Genomic DNA, 16,233 nt, shown 5'->3' with positions numbered 1-16,233 from the left:
GCCTGTCGATAACAGCAAACAGCCTTCAGCGCTGCCCAAGTACCCACCACTGAGTCAGCCTCTGAGATTGGAACTACTAACCCCATTTTGCAGAAGAAACTGAGGCTAAGTTGTTAAGTTTTCCTAAAATCACAGGCTAGAAAGATCTAAATGAACCTGACGGGCAGGAACAAGACCAAGAGCTCATGTGGCCTGGGGAGAAAGGACCTGCCCAGGTTCCTCCCTGCATTGGGGGGTCTTAGGCCCTGGGACACCCGGATGTATGTCTTGCCCTGTATCCTGTGGGTATTTCTGAAAGCTTCCAGAGTTTCCTTTTGTCCTGAGTTCGTGTGAGTGGGCTAGTTGCCTCAAAAAGAACTATGCAGGCGTGGCGGGTACTGGCTCATGGAGGCCAATTGTTAAAAGTCTGGGAATTCTGTTGCCCATTTCCGCTCACTGAATCATCTAGAACTTGATATTTGATGTGGTGGAAATTGACTGGGTTTTGCAGGGGCTCCCATTTGCTTCCAGGGAGATACTGTGTTTTATTTTATGTTGTACACCCCAGATTCTGAGGTGAGAGAAAGCCAGAGAGCAGGAGCCGGAGGGAGTAGATCGGAAGAGCGAGGAGCCCCCGGGTCCTGCTCGGGACCCCTGAGCCCCACACAGGCTTTCGCTTGGCCACTAGCGTGCAACAGGCAGTGAAAATGGCCTGGAACAGACCATAAGTTGCCTCTTCCTCCCTCCCTCTCGCCCTCCCTCCCTCCCTCAGAAGCATAGCCAAGGTCAGTCTCAGTTTATTAGAGGGCACAGGAAGAATAACAGAAGGAAAGTTCCAGCATCTGGTGTCGGGTCCATCTCTCCTCCGTCCAGCTGTAGTGGCGTCACTCAGGCCTCGGTCTCCATGGGCAGCCACAGGGCCTTGGTCCGAGCCGCCCGCAGCCCCAGCTCTGGGCCTGCCCCCTGGGCTTCCTGCTCCCAGGCCCGCAGGCTGCCCCCGTTCACCCACACGGGCTTCAGGTTCCCCGCGGAGGCCCATTCCACGAACTGGGAGCCCTGGCATGGAGAGAGGCTGGGGTCAGCACCTTCACCTGCCTGGTTGCTAAGCAGCTGCTTCCTTGGCAATAAGGACTGTCACTAACCAGGCCTGCAGGCTTGGCCTAGGCTCTGAGGCAGCCATGAACAGCTGCCAGCAAGCAAAAGTCCCAGATGCTGAGGGCCATGAGCTGCGCCCTCGTGCCAGGCCCATTTCTTCTGGTTAACAACCCACGTTCAACGGACGGAATGAGCCTGCGGCTCTTGCTGACAGGGGTGCCCATCTGTTACCATCAGGAGGGTGGGCTAACGGCCTGTGACTGTGTTGCTAGGGTACGGTCCTTAGCAACGGGTCGGCCAATGAGATTAGGCCTCTGGGCTGGGGAGGCTCTCAGGACCTTGTTGCCAAGAAGATCCTCCTTAGTAACCCGGGCTCTACAGGGGTGCGACCTGGTTGCCCAGGAGTTTCTCCCTTGCTAACAGTTGCCAGTTGTCCTAGCAATGGGAGGTTAAGGGGGCGAAGCCATGTTCCCAGGACAGGAAGCCACTGAAGTTGAAGTTTAAGGTACCTGGGCAGATCCGAAATACCACAGGGCCTGGACGTCCTGGTGCAGGGCCAGGCAGCGGGTCAGGTGGTCCCGGTCTCCGGTCACTACGTTCACCAGGCCAGCCGGCAGCAGAGTGGCCACATCCTAGGGTGGGGAGTGGCAGACGGGAGTCAGCGAGCTCAGGGCAGTGGAGGCAGAGTGGGCATCGAGGCTCTTGGGAGTGGCTTGGGGCTCTTGGAAGGAACAGGACTGGGGCAGAAGCGAAGGCTCCAGAAGAAGGGAGAGAATGCTGGTGGGATCCAGGAGTGAAAGCTTGGGACTAGGGTTACCATGGGGCAGGGGTCCCTGTAGACCCTGGGGCACCGTTCCTCTGTCCACTTGCCCCGGGGGCAGCTGGGGGCTGCAGTAGGCAGACGCAAAAGCGGGTGGCCATACCTGGCAGACCTCCAAGGCGGGAAAGGGGCAGATCCCGCTGGGCACCAAGACCACAGCGTTGCCGTGGGCCAGGGCAGGGGCCAGCAGGGACACGAAGGCCAGCAGGGGGCTCTGGTCCGGGCACACGACAGCCAGCACGCCCAGCGGCTCCCGCAGCCGGAGCACCGGGCCTCTCAGCTCTGTTACCTGCAGGGACGCGAGGGAAGCGGGGGTCAAGGGCAGGGCAGGGCTCCTGACTGCCTCCCACAGCCCTTCTCTCCTCTCCTCTCCAGCTTGGTTTCGCCATCACAGCATCAGCAGCAACACAGCCAGGGATGGTTCCCGGCCGCTCACAGCTGTGTGACCTCTGAGGAGTTACTTTTCTTTTCTTTTTTAAAAATTTATTTATTTATACAAAAACTGGGGTACAGTCAGAGGCGCGGGAGGATGAGAGAATTCACCAGAGACAGAGTGGGGAGCAGAGCAGGCAGAAGGACCAAGGACACTGCTGAGGGGAGCAGCGGGCGGCAGGAGAGGTCCGCGCGCCATGTGGGATTCTCGCCAGCCGGCCGGGATCGAACCCGCGCTGCAGGGGCTGCGGACAGCTTCGTAGCGTGGCGCTCAACCGCTGTGCCACCGGGGCAGCCCCTCTGTGGAGGGGCTTACTTAACCTCTCTGGGCTTGTTTCCCATTATTAAAAGGATAATAGTGCCCACCTCAGAGATTTATAGTTGGGATGAAATGAGTTCACTGTGTGCAGAGTGCTTGGAACCTGATAAAAGGACTGTTTCTGTTTACGTGTATATAGTTGACGTTCACTAAATACAGTTGATGTTCACTAAACCGCACCCTTTAAAGGCGCAACTTGGTAAGTTTTGATCTGTGGATAAGACTCCTGAAATCAGTCACCACACTCCAGATGACAAGTTGTGGTAACAAACATCTGAAGAGTGGGACCCGATACTGCTGAATCATGCAACGTTGTAAACCATGCTTACCTCAAGAAAAAAAAAAAAAGAAGAAATTTCACCCCCAAAGTTTACTGCTGCCCTTAGGTAATTCTTCTCTCTTGTCCCTACTTAATCCCTCTGTCCTTAGGCAACCACCAGTCTGCTTTCTGGCTATTGTCTGTATTTTCTAGAATGTTCTAAATGGGGACTCATATGGTCCGTTCTTCATCTGGCTCCTTCCACTCCATTCTCTTACCATGACTAAACTGAGTCCTGATTGAATAGGGCCATTCAGTCCCCACTTAGAACCCCACTGAATGGGACCATCTGGGTTGCTTCCAGTTTGGGGCAACCCTGAATAATGCTATAAATGCTTGCAGGCCCAGACACGGAAACCGGGTCATGTTACACAGCCACACAATAAACTCGCATGGCTTTGCAATGAGCTGCGTTCGGACATGAGGCGATTCACCATCACGCGTGTGTCATGGGGTGTGATCATGCTCCAGCCTCCTGCACACCCGGGCTGGGACCCCTGCAGCCTCCTAGGACCCCGGTCCTTTGTGGATGGACAAGTCTTGCTAAGCGAGGTGTGAGGGCGCGAGTGTTTCTATCGCTATGAGTTTTCAGGTCTCTTAGGTTAAAAGCTAGACACGAAACTGATTCCCTAGGAATCACGGTAGCTTGTATGGAGGGAGCACGTCTAACTTTTGAAGAGATTGCCTGTTTTCCAAAGTGGTGGTCCCGTGGACATCTCCGCCGGCGGGCCGAGTGTCTCAGTCCTCCGTGTCCTCGCCAGCACCTGGTGTGGTCAGTCTTTCGACTGCCAGTCATTCTAATAGGTGCCGGCTGCCATCTGATGGTGGTTTTGGCCTGCATTGTTCCACGGACAGTCAGGCTGTTTGTGAGCTGACTGGTCAACCACAAGCAAACATCTTTTGGGCCGTGGTGCTATGGCAGGCCTCAAGTGCTTAGCTCCTCTAGTATCACAAAAACTCGGAGAGGTTGACACCTGTGTGATGGTGTATCCTTTATGGGGGCCGACACATGTCAAATGACTTGCTCTCTCTCCCCATGAATGACCTTGATCCCTGAGTGCTCCTGTGCCCGCAGAATCCACCCACGTACCTCCTACCATGCTTCCCATCAAAATCCAACTCCTATATTAGGGCCTCCCTGGTGGCACAAGGGGTTAAGCACCGCACTAAGAAGCAGTCCGCAGCCTCTGCAGTACGAGTTCGATCCCCAGCCGGCCAGGGAGCAACCAACATGGCGCAGCAGACCTCTCCTGTCTTGCCCGCTGCTCCCCTCAGCAGTGTGTTTCGGTCAGTCTGCCTGTTCTGTTCCCCGCTCTGTCTCTGGTGAATCCTTTCACCTCCCTGCACCTCTGGCCTGTATCCCAACTCTTCTATGCATAAATAAATAAATAAATAAATAAATAAATAAATAAATAATCCAACACCTATATTAAGTTGCATGATGAGTGTATCGAGAGTCACACCATAGGGCCTCCCTCCCTGGTGGTGCAGGGGTCAGAGTCTCAGCACTGTCAAGCTATCAGCAGTCAATGCAGCATGAGTTAGATCCCCAGCCAGTCAGGGAGCTACCCACATGGCACAACAGATCTCTCCTGCCTCACCACTGTTCCCCTCAGCAGTGTATTTCAGTAGATCTGCTCCCCACTCTTCTTTGGCAAATCCTCTCAACCCCCGCACCTCTGGCTTACACCCCAGTTCTTGTATGCATAATATTTATTTATGCATATTTATATATACTGTTTATCCATGCATATTTATTTATTTATGCATAAAAGAGCTGGGGTGTAGGCCAGAGGTGCAGGGGGGCGAGAGGATTCGCTAAAGAAGAGTGGGGTGCAGAACAGGTAGATCTACTGAAATACACTGCTGAGGGAGAGGTCTGCTGCGCCATGTGGGTCATCTCCCTGGCCAGTTAGGGTTAGGGTTAGGGATCGAACTCATGCTGCAGGGACTGATGACAGCTTGACAGCACCATCTTTAACCCCGGTGCCAGCAGGGAGCCCCAATAAATCTTAAAAAAAAAAAATCATGTCTAGGGCCTCCCCGGTGGCGCAGCGGTTGAGCGCTGGGTTGCGAAACCGCCCACGACCTCTGTGGCACCAGTTCGATCCCCGGCTGCTCCCCGGCCACCGAAGGAGGGTCCCACATGGCGCGCAGACCTCTCCTGCCGCCCGCTGCTCCCCTCAGCAGTGTCCTTCGGTCCTTCTGCCTGCTCTGCTCCCTGCTCTGACTCTGGTGAATTCTCTCACCCTCTTGCACTTCTGACTGTACCCAGTGATTGTATAAATAAATAAATAAATAAATAAATAAATCTTTAAAAAAAAAAAAATCATGTCTATGACCCACAAAATTGAATTTCTGGCCCCATCACAGGTCACAACTTGAAAGCACTGTGGGTGGCCCTATGTCCACAGTGCCAATGAAGAGAGCGAGCCATGGAGCTGAGGTCATGTGCTGGTGACCCCACATCAGCTCAGGCCAGAGCGTGGATGCCACTGCTGACTGCTTGACTGCTTGCCCTGTGTTCCCTGCCCCCGCCGACCCCTCTCACCTGTAGGGTGTGGCCTTGGGCCTGGGCACGGGCCCCCCACGCACGAAGCCGCTGCACGCTCAGCTCCACCTCCGCCTTCGCAGCCTTGGGCTCCATGCCGTGGCTCTCCAGTCTCGAGGCCAGCGTGGTCACCCGGCGCTCCACCGCGGCTGCCAGGGCCCACAGCAGGGCCGCCCGCGCCCCTGGAGACCGGCCCGCCCAGCTGCAGGTAGACAGGGCACATGGGGGGTTGGCACCCTGGCCCTGGTGCTTCCCAGGCACCGCCCCCCACTTTCCACAACCCCTACTCTGGGGATACAGGCCCCAGGGTCCTTTTTTTTGTTTTAAGATTTATTTTTATTTTTAATCAAGAACCGGGGTACAGGCCAGATGTGCAGGAGGGTGAGAGGATTCACCCAAGACAGAGTGGGGAGCAGAACAGGCAGACTGACTGAAATACACTGCTGAGGGGAGCAGCGGGCGAGACAGGAGAGGTCTGCCGCGCCATGTGAGCATCTCCATGGCCGGCCGGGATCAAACCGGCACTGCAGAGGCTGCGGACAGCTTCACAGTGCGGCACTCAACTGCCTGCACCACCAGGGAGGCCCTCCAGGGTCCATTTGCTCAGATAGGAACCTGGGGGCTCAGACTCCACAGCCCAACAGCCTTGGGATCCAGATCCCGTATGCCATCAGCCTTTGAGGGAACGCCAGCTGACTCTCCCTGACACCTCAAGACCTCTGGGGATCTTCCCCGTGGGATACTCCCTTACCCAGGGGCAGCCTGGTGGGCGGCCTCCACTGCACCTCGGATGTCCTTGGCTCCGCCCTCAGCCACATAGCCACGGAGATTGCCCGATAAATCCTGGATGGGCCTGGAGCTCCGGGACCCTGGTGCCTGGAAACGGCCCCCCACGAAGAGCCCATAGGGGGGTGCTGGGCTGGAGAAGGACAAGGCAGAGGGTGGGTCCTAGGGCCAGACTCTGTTCAGACCCCATGTTCCAGCTCATTGAGCCTCTGGACCCACATTCTGCTCCCATGAACCTCTGGGGGACCCGGATTCCTTGCCCATGAGTCTTTGGGAGAGCACAGCCCCTCGTTTAGAAGAATTGAGACTCCCATCAGGCTGGGGTGCAGGTCAGGACATAAGACCCTGAATACAACTCTCAGTAGGCCTTAGGGACCCCCTGATGGCTCTAAGGAACCCCCTGCAGTCCATGGGGTAGCCTGCAATGACTTCCCCTCTGGCCTTCCATAACCCAGCCATTCTGAGAGTTGCACCCCTGGAACAGCTCACCTGGGCCCACTTTCAGGCCCCGCCGGTAAGGTGGAGGGGGCGGCCAGGCCAAAGGCCTCGTAGTTGAGACTCTCAGAGAAATAGAGCAGCCGCTCTGGGGCCCCGGAGGGCCGGAGATACTCGTACAGACCCTGCGAGAGGGGCAATGTCAGGAGGGTGCAGGGTGGGCATGGGGTGATGACGGGACGGTGACGGGTGGGGGGCACTCACATCTGGGCCCCCGTGCCAGGAAGACCCGCTCTCCTTGCAGCCCCCAGTGGGCACTGCAGGGTCGCTGAGGCCATGGGCGTTGATCCAGACCGTGCCCACCCGGAGCCTGTGGGAGGCAGGGGGAGGTCAGCTGAGGTCAGAGAGGAAAACGGAAAGCGAGGAGCGGCGGCCCAGAGAGGGGGACGTCAAGTCTGAGAGGAGGAGCAGAAGCAGGGGCGTCCCCCAGGTGCCCACTCACCCATAGCCCAGCTCCAGGGCCTGCCCCAGCCTCTCGCTCCACACGCTGGCACTGCCGCCTCGGGGCGTCCCGTTGGCCACAGCCAGGGCCTCCTTGGCCGTGCGGAATGGGGAGGCGACCACCAGAGGCCATGGCACCTGGAAGGGGGCATGGGCGTGCTCGGGCAGCTGGGTTCCCTCCAACCCACCCCCCAGGGGCCAGCCTCCAGCCCTGGCAGCCCCACCCGGGCCCAGCAGGCCTCTGTGGATGTACGACTGTCCCTTGTCTGGCTGTGCATGGGCCTGAGGGGCTCACCTCTGCCTGGGCACAGGGGGAGGCTGGGGGCAGGTCAGAGATCAAGGTTGGGGGGAAGAATGGGCTGTCGGAGGGCACGTGGCCAGCCTGGAACACCTGAGGGAGACAGAAGGAGACCTGGAAACCACCCCCAGCCCCTTCTCCCTCAGGCCTGGGATCCAGGCCCCTAGCCCATCCTCCCTCAGGCAGAGGAGTTGGGTTGCAGGTCCCTCCTCCCCGAGCACCCCAGAGCCTGTGCACCCCACTTCCTTACCTGCGCGCCCTGGCTCTGGGCCTCACGCACAAAGCGCTGGGCCAGGTCTCGTGCGACAGGCCCTCGGGCCCCCATGTCCACGGCCCCGTCCAGCCCTCGGCCACCCCGAAGCTGTCCCATCCGTGCCTGGAGCCGCCTCATGGTGTCGTCCCACACAGACTCCTGGATGAGGAGCTTGAGGCCCCCCTGTTAGACAAAGGGGTGTCAGACCGGGCCAACTCGGGGTCCACGGTGTGGGACGGGAGATGGACCCCTCCAAATGGCACAGCCTGGGGGACACCCAGGCACAGATCAGAGGAGGGTCAGGGAAACACGGTGGAGACCCCAGAGCCTCCCCAGGCCCCAAGCCCCAGGCAGCAGGTGGAGTTCCAGAGAGTTGGGAACTCAAGAGCAAACAGAGAGGCTGGAAAACCAGGGTGGTGGACAGGCAGGCATGAGGGGGGCCCTAAAGAGCCAGAGTCACAGCCCTCCGGCCCGGCAGGACCAGCAGGCTCAGAAACTTGAGGCACTGAGGAGGCTGGAGGAGTTTGAGGACAGAGAACAGACACCAGGGCTCCAGGTTGGAGACACGTGCGTGCCCCCCAGGACTCGAGGGGACACCAGGCACGGGCCTCACCGGGCTGCGGTCGGACCAGGCTGCGTCCACCACGCCCTCCACAGCTGAGTCCACGTCCGCCGCCTCCATCAGCAGCAGCAGTGACTCAGTCCCCAGGGCCAGGCCCAGCTCGGCACCCTGGCCGGCAAGGGTCCGCCGAAGGGCGCGTCCTTCCTGTGGGAGCCCCAAAATCCGGTTCAAATGGGGGCCTCTCCTGGCGCCCAGCCCTGCCCTACCTCCTCCCGGCCCTGAAGGTACCTCGACGGCTCCACAGAAGGTCACCTTCTGGACTCCAGGCTGGGAGGCCAGGACCGGGCCCAGGGAGGCAGGGCCACTGACCACGTTGAGGATTCCTGGAAACAGGTCTAGCTCCCCTGCCAGCTGGGCCAGAAGGAGGGGTGTCGGGGAGGCCGGGGGTGTGAGGACCACCACGGTGCAGCCTAGGAAGGCGGGCAGCTCAAGGAAACTGAAGTTCAGGCCCCGAGACCCACCTCCCTCCGTCCCAGGAGTCCGTCCCAGGAGTCTTGGGCCCAGTCCATCACTCACCCACAGCCAGGGCAGGGCAAATCCTCCACATCATCTCAAGGAAGGAGAATGTGGGTGGCAAGATGAGACCAATTACTCCTGAAAGAACAAACAAGGGGGCTGTGGCAGCTACTGCTGGAGCACGGAGAAGGCCAAGGGTCCAGGACTCCAGCTTCTCACCCATGGGCTCCCAGCCTGCCAGCGCCTCCTGCTGGCTGTATGCCTGGATTGCATAGTACTGGAGCAGCTGCTGGGCCAGGGGCACGTCCCTGTCTCGGACCTCTCGAACGGCGCGCCCAGTAACCAGGGACTCCAGGGTCCATAGCAGTCGCTGGTGCTTCTGGATTACCTTGGCCAACCTGTGGCGAAAGCACGGGAGATGGTCATGTCCCACTGCCCTGCAGTCTGACAGAGACCACGAACACACTGGGACTACAATCCCCATGAGGCCCTGGGGCATCCCCACCATATACCAGGGGTGGTGGGCACCAGAGGTTTGTGGGAAATGTAGTCTGCAAACACTGCCTTAGGGAGCTGAGCTAGCCCCAAGCCCCACAGGTGCTGGGAAATTGAGACTCGGCTTTTATTTCAACCATAATCTGGGAAACGGAATCTTTGCCACTGACTGTGCTGGAAAATAGGTTTTGGGGCTCCACCAGCTCCAGTGAGCTGCATGCAGAGAAATGGAGTTCCTAGGATAATGTGGGGAATAGAATCACAAATCCCAGTGTATAGTGGGAAATACGCTCCCTTGGACAACTTGAAGATTGTGGGGAGGTGACCTCTTGTGCAGTTGAAAACCCGAGTATAACTTCTTTTTTTTTTTTTTTTTTTTTTTTTTTAATTTTCTAGAGGCATGTCTTATTTATTTATCTATTTGTTTGTTTGGTTTATACATGCACTGGGTACAGTCAGAAGCCGGGAGGGTGAGAGAATTCACCAGAGCCAGAGCAGGGAGCAGAACAGGCAGAAGGACCGAAGCACACTGCTGAGGGGAGCAGCGGGCGGCAGGAGCGGTCCGCGCGCCATGTGGGACCCTCCTCCGGTGGCCGGGGAGCAGCCGGGGACTGAACCGGCGCTGCAGAGGCCGCGGGCAGCTTCGCAACCCAGCGCTCAACCGCTGCGCCACCTGGGAGGCCCCGGAGTATAACTTCTGATTCCCCCCAAACTTAACTACTAACAGCCTGCTGCTGACTGGAAGGAAGCCTTACACTTGATGAACACCTATTTTGTGTGTTTTCTGTAATATGTACCGCCGTCTTACATTACGTCAGCTAATGGAAAGAAAATGGGATTGAGAAAATCAGAAGGCAGAGAAAATACACTCACAGGATTGGGCTGTACTGACCGATACTGTACGATTGCATCATCTCCTTACAAGAAAATGCAGGCATAAGTGGATCCGGGTTATTTAAGGATCAAATGTAATGTTTTAGCCACTGAAGGCTCAAAGCATACTGGGAATAAGAGCTTTAGCTGTCAGTGACATCAGCGAGATGTCAGGAAATAAGTCTTGGTTCCCACAGTCTCAAGTAGATGCTGGGGTTCCCGCCCTCCTGAGGCCACACGTCCAATGCATCACCTGGTCAGGTACTGGGCCCGGGAGGCTCCAGGGAGTTGGCTCCAGTTCTGCAGCGCCATCCGGGCTGCCTCCACAGCTGTGGCCACATCCTCAGCCTGTGCCTGGAGGCAACTGGCCAAGCTCTCTCCTGGGGAGATGAATGGGGGACCCAAAATGGAAGGACAGGGAACTGGAGGGAGCTGTTCCTGGAGGCAGGGGAGCCGGCTCGTCATGCTGGTCCTCCAGTCCCACTCTGGGCTTAGGTTTTTTCATCTGACAGACGGGGAGAAATCTGGCCACTCCTTGGCATGTCTCCCATGGGAGAGGTAGGGCCTGGAGTGGCTTCAAAAGGTCCACAGGGACTTAGAGCCTTCATTAGGATGATCATTATCAGGAGGACCCAGAAATCTCAGCCTTCCCTCCCTCCATCAGCGGCTGCCTGCCCTCAGGGTCTTGAGCAAAGAGAAAGGCAGATGGGGGTTGGGGGTGGGGGACACAGATGCCTCTCCCTCCCCTAGGAAAGGGGGACACCTCGTACCTGAGATGGGATCCTGGCAAGGCACAGAACTCCGGTGTTCCGGCTTTAACCAATTCCCACTTACATAGTGACCCAAGCACCGGTCCTGGGTGTCCAGCCAGGCCTGGGGGAGGCAGGGAGACAGCTTGGAAACGGGTCTGGGAGGGAGACCAAGCCCTCCCTGGAGTCTTCTGGGAGGGGTCACCTGCACCCCCTTTGGCCAGTCAGCTAATTCTTTTCCTTCTATTGTCTTTTTTTTTCTTTTGTAAAACACACATAATGTGAAATTCACCATTTTGGCCATTTTAAGGTGTACAGTGTAGTGGTTTAGTGCACAAATAAGGTTATGCAACCTCCCTCGCTATCTAATTTCAGAACATGTTCATCACCCCAAAAGGAAATTCTGTACCCATTGGGCAAGCATCCGTCTCCCCCTACTAATCTGCTTCCTATCTCTAAGGGTTTGTTGACTCTGGACATTTCCTATTGATGGAATCCTACAAATGGGACTTTGTGTGCCTGGCTTCTTTCACTCAGGGTGGTGTTCTCAGTCCTCATCCAAGCTGGAGCATCTATCAGAAGTTCACTTCTGTTATTTTAATTTTTTTTAAAGATTTATTTATACAAGAACTGGGGTATAGGCCAGATGTGCGGGAGGGTGAGAGGATTCACCAGAGACAGAGTGGGGAGCAGAACAGGCAGACTGTCTGAAATTCTCTACTGAGGGAAGCAGCGGGCGAGACAGGAGAGGTCTGCTGTGCCATGTGGGTTGCTCCGTGGCCAACGGGGATCGAACCAGCACTGCAGAGGCTGTGGACAGCTTCATAGCGCTGCGCTCAACCACCTGTGCTACCAGGGAGGCCCCTATTTTAATTTTTTTTTCATAGAAGTACTGGGGTACAGGCCAGAGGTACAGGGGGTGAGAGGATTCCCCAGAGACAGTGGGGAGCAGAACAGGTGGATCTACTGAAATCCACCGCTGAGGGGAGCAGCAGGGAGACAGGAGAGGTCTGCTGCGCCATATGGGTGGCTCCCTGGCCGGGGATTGAACTCAGGCCATAGTGGTGTTACTGAGATGCAACCTGTAGGCCACCAGGGAGGCCCGAGTTCACTGCTGTTATGGCCACAACACTCTCCTTCCATGGCCGGACAGACCACGTTTTGCTAGTCCACTCACCAACTGATGGGCATTTGAGTTTCCACCCTTGGGCAGCTGTAAACAATGTGCAAGGCTGAGAGAGTTTCTGGACAACTGCTGGTCTAAGCACCTGTCTCACTTCTTTGGGGCACATTCCCAGGAGTGAAATTGCTGGGTCCTATGCGTGACTTATTAAGGAACCCAATGAAGCGCTTTCCACAGCAGCTTCACCAATGTACATTTCCACCAGCAACACACAAAGGATGTCCTGTGACTTTTAAACAGGGAGAAGGTGGAAAAAACCTTCATAACATCCTTCCTCGCAGAATGACAAAAAAATATCAGACATACGCATCATGGATGATTGGACAATGTACAAAAAATTAGCAGAGAGAATCAGAATCCTCTCACCCCCGTACCTCTGGCCTGTACCCCAGTACTTCTATGAAACAAAATTAAAATAGGGGCCTCCCTGGTAGCACAGGTGGTTGAGCGCAGCGCTGTGAAGCTGTTCGCAGCCTCTGCAGTGCTGGTTCGATCCCCGCCGGCCACGGAGCAACCCACATGGCCCAGCAGACCTCTCCTGTCTCGCCTGCTGCTCCCCTCAGTTAATAAAGGCAGTGAGGGGCCTCCCTGGTAGCGCAGGGGTTAAGTCTCAACACTATGAAGCTATTGGCTGCCACTGCAGCACCATTTCACTCCCCAGCCAGGGAGCTGACCCACATGGTGCAGCAGATCACTCTTATCTGCCCTTTAAGGGGAGCACACCCTAAGTACCCCTGGGAAGCCAGAGCCTCGGGGCTCCCTGCATTGCTCTGACCTCTTGTGACTGGATATAGCCCTTGAAGACTATATCTGATGGCTTCGGGTCCTCTGTGGGAGGTGGGGCTCCCGCACCCCCTGTGGGATTGCCTTCCCTCCCACCTCAGCTGTTATCACTTGGGGGAGCGGTGTGGACCCCACTAAAGACACAGGTCTGATGTGACTCTGCCAAGTGTAACTGTTTTCAGCTCCAGGCAGGGCACAGGGGTGCTGCGGAGGGGCAGTTTAGCCTGGGGTCCCCGGAGTGAGGGACCAGACAGCCCTGACGCAATACTTGCTACGCAACCTAACACCTAAAGGTCTTAAAATACTCTGCTCAGCTAAGCCATCTGGAAGATGGGGATACTCACAGTCCCCCGCGCCTCCCCAGGGCCCTGTTGAGGATTTAATGAATCAAAAACTGTCAACATTCAGCACGACACTACAGAGTACCTTGTATTAATTTACTGCCTCTCACCATCCACATCTGTTCCCTGTTTCTCTCTCCCAGATCCCAGCCTGCCAAAATCCAGCTAAATGCAAGCCACATGTCCCATTTTTTCCCTTCTAGCAACTGTCTCTTCTCTTAGCATCCCCGATGTCACATTCTCCTGATTTTTCTCAGACCTTGACAACTGGCCCTTCTCATTGATCTTTCATGTCAAATGCTCAGCCAGAAGGTTGCAAGTGCAAAGACCCCCCTCGCTATGGAAAAGAGGTACTTTTCAAATAGTGGGGTTTCTAGGAATATGTGCTGGCCATTGTGTTACGTGTAAACAGGGCAGGTGGTCAGGTCACAAAGCAAGTCTCCTTATCTTGCAGAAACGAGGATTCAAATATTTATGGGAAGGGCCTCCCTGGTGGCACAAGGGGTTAAGACGCAGCACTATGAAGCTACCCACAGCCACTGCAGCACGAGTTTGATCTCTGGCCAGGGAGGTGACCCACATGGTGCAGCAGACCTCTCCTGACTCGCCCACTGCTCCCCTCAGCAGTGTATTTCAGTCCATCTGCCTGTTCTGTTCCCCACTCTGTCTCGGGTGAATCCTCTCACCACCCACACCTCTGGCCTGTACCCCAGTTCTCGTATGCATAAATAAATAAATCTTTAAAAGAAAAAACAAATATTTATGGGAAGATAATATAACATCTGGCTTTTAAATTGTTTCACACTGGACAAAAGCAAAACAAAGGAAGACACTACTGCGTTTAACGAGGGTGACTGATGAGGCTGAGTGATGCGTAGACAGGAGTTCATGTATTAAGTACTCTCTGGAAGGTTGCAAAATCTCCCTCTAAAACAAAAACAAAACCGCAAAAGAATGCTGACAGGGTCCTAGCAGGCCATGAAAGTGTGAGAAGAGGGCCTGGCGGAGGTTGTGAATGCCAGCCACTATTGAATCCAGATGATTTCTGTCAGGCAATAGGGAACCACAGATTGCCAAATATTGGGAGTTTATTTTCAAGAGAAGCTGGAATCCCGGATGTTTACATGGAATTGGTTGTCCACCAGTTCACATTCTCAAAAATAAAATGCAGGCCAAAGAAAACATGTTTGTTGTTTGAGGCTGGCCCCCACACTGGAAGCTTGAGACCTCTGCTTGGGGCGGGAAGGGTGGGGGGGTACTGGGGAGGCCATGGACTCTGGAATTCCAAGGCTCAGGTTCAAATCTTGGCCTCACCTTTTTAAAGATATGCTGACCATGAGCAAATGACTTACCTCTTGGTGCTGCTATCACTAAAATAATAATCCCCTCCCATAGCTGTCCAGGGGGTGTAATGATTATGCTGAGCACAGGGCTCATAAAGCACACAGGAAACAAGTTACTATCACATCACTCTCACCTCGCTTCGACTTCCATGTACGGGAGCTGTCTGTACTTTGTCCAGATCCTCTTAGCTGAGTCTGCGCTATTTCTACTAATCTTCAGTTATCAGTATGATCTTGGCAACTCCCAAATCCCTGTCTCCAGGCCTGAGTATTGCCTCCTACACCTGGCCCAAGGCTGTCCCCAGATCCCTCACACTGTCACCATATGAGCTGAGCCTTTCCTCCTGGGTGGACCACGGGCAGTGGGTACAACGTGAGTGACAGTCATCCAGTCACAGGGCCAGACCTCAGGCGTCAGTCAGCTTTGCCCTTTAGATTCTGCAAACCCTGCCCCTCCGGCATCCCTGCTCATCCCCTCCTCTGCCTCCACAGCCCAGCGCTGGGTTCTGGCCCCATCTTCTTCCCCTCGGACTGCTGTTTCCCCTCCTCCTCTCTCCCTCAAGAGCAGCCCAGGCTTCTCAGGCCTGCGTGCTAGAGGACCCCGCAGGATCGATCACTGGAGTCCCTGGCAGAATTCCTACCGGGGCTGAATCATTACATAATATTCGAGGCACCCTACTTATCCAGAGAAACCATGGGAATTCTAGGGAAGTTTTTCAGAATCCAGAAAGACCATAGGAGTCTTGTCAGGATTTTAAGGCGCCCCGAGGAATCATTCTGCGGGGCATGGGAACCCGGGGTGGGGGTGTGTGCAGGTATTCTGAAGGGCTGCAGGTAACTGCAGGGAGCTCTAAAGAGGTCACAGCAGCCCCAGCGGTACTGAGGAGGCCCTGAGGGAATGGGTCTTGCAGGTCTCCGGGTGATCGAGAGCCCTCCAGGAACTGGGGTGAGGGGTCCGGCCGGGCCATGGGAGCCACGGGATGTCCTCGAGAACCATGGCAAGCCTATGGGGGCTTGAGGGTCCTTGGGGGACTACAGGAGTCCCACGGGAGGCCAGAGTCCCGGGAAAAGATGGGAGAATCTTAGGGGCTCCTGAGGCATCAGGAAAGACCCCTGTGAGTTCAGGATCCTGGGCGCACGAGGGCACTGGGGGTCACCCGGACTGGCCAAAGGGCGGAGGCGCCGCGGGCGCCTGGGGGCAGCGCGCGTCCAGCGCGAGTGGCGGGCGCCGCGGATGCCCGGGGGGGGGGGGGGGGCGGGCGGGCGGGGCGCGAGTGGCCGCGGAGGCTCACGGGAGGCCGCGCGGGAACGGCTGCGGGGGGGGCACACGCGCGGGCCCGCAGGGCCTCACCAGTGCGCATGCGTGGCTCTCGGGCACGGGTCCGTACTCCAGCGTGGAGAAGATCTCTCGAGCGCGGGACTCTGCGCGCGTCGCAGCCATCACCTGCCCGGGCCGCTTTCCACCAAGGACTGCGGGGCGCTCTGCCCTGGGGAACCTTGAGGTCCAAAGGGCGGCACCGCCCCCTCCAGCCCAGAGGGTGGGGCTACGGCAGCCTGAGCGCCACCCGCCTGGGGACCCGGCGACCCCGCCCAGAGGCGC

At 56.5% G+C, this 16,233-nt stretch overlaps 1 protein-coding gene across 2 annotated transcripts; it reads right to left on the bottom strand.

The window, feature by feature from the left end:
- Positions 1–748: 748 nt before the first annotated feature.
- ALDH16A1 (aldehyde dehydrogenase 16 family member A1) lies at positions 749–16,229 on the bottom strand. 2 transcript variants are annotated; one of them, XM_037516979.2, is made up of 17 exons: positions 15,985–16,229; positions 11,005–11,107; positions 10,488–10,614; positions 9,086–9,264; positions 8,927–9,004; positions 8,639–8,820; positions 8,402–8,554; positions 7,786–7,971; positions 7,533–7,628; positions 7,239–7,375; positions 7,001–7,106; positions 6,791–6,921; positions 6,267–6,434; positions 5,516–5,717; positions 1,998–2,183; positions 1,584–1,706; positions 749–1,035 (listed from the first exon to the last, which is right to left on the bottom strand). In XM_037516979.2, exons 1-17 carry the CDS (start codon positions 16,072–16,074, stop codon positions 868–870), a joined length of 2,415 nt encoding a protein of 804 aa, XP_037372876.1. In that variant the 5' UTR covers positions 16,075–16,229; the 3' UTR covers positions 749–867. The 2 variants fall into 2 exon arrangements, with proteins under 2 accessions (XP_037372876.1, XP_054553279.1); XM_054697304.1 differs by lacking the exon at positions 10,488–10,614 and having other exon boundaries at positions 15,985–16,027.
- Between the last annotated feature and the right edge of the window lie 4 nt (positions 16,230–16,233).

Source organism: Talpa occidentalis, unplaced genomic scaffold (genome assembly GCF_014898055.3).
Source record: "Talpa occidentalis isolate TD23 unplaced genomic scaffold, MPIMG_talOcc4v2.1 talOcc4.17, whole genome shotgun sequence".
NCBI lineage: Eukaryota > Metazoa > Chordata > Mammalia > Eulipotyphla > Talpidae > Talpa > Talpa occidentalis.
This window is presented reverse-complemented; position numbering and strand designations above follow the sequence as displayed.

Coding starts and splice junctions, on each gene's coding strand:
- ALDH16A1 (XM_037516979.2), bottom strand. CDS start 16,074: ATGGCTGCGACGCGCGCAGAGTCCCGCGCTCGAGAGATCTTCTCCACG. Junction 7,629..7,785: donor CCCAGAGCCAGGGCGCGCAG/GTAAGGAAGTGG, acceptor TGTCTCCCTCAG/GTGTTCCAGGCTGGCCACGT. Junction 7,107..7,238: donor GCCCTGGAGCTGGGCTATGG/GTGAGTGGGCAC, acceptor TGCCTCCCACAG/GCTCCGGGTGGGCACGGTCT.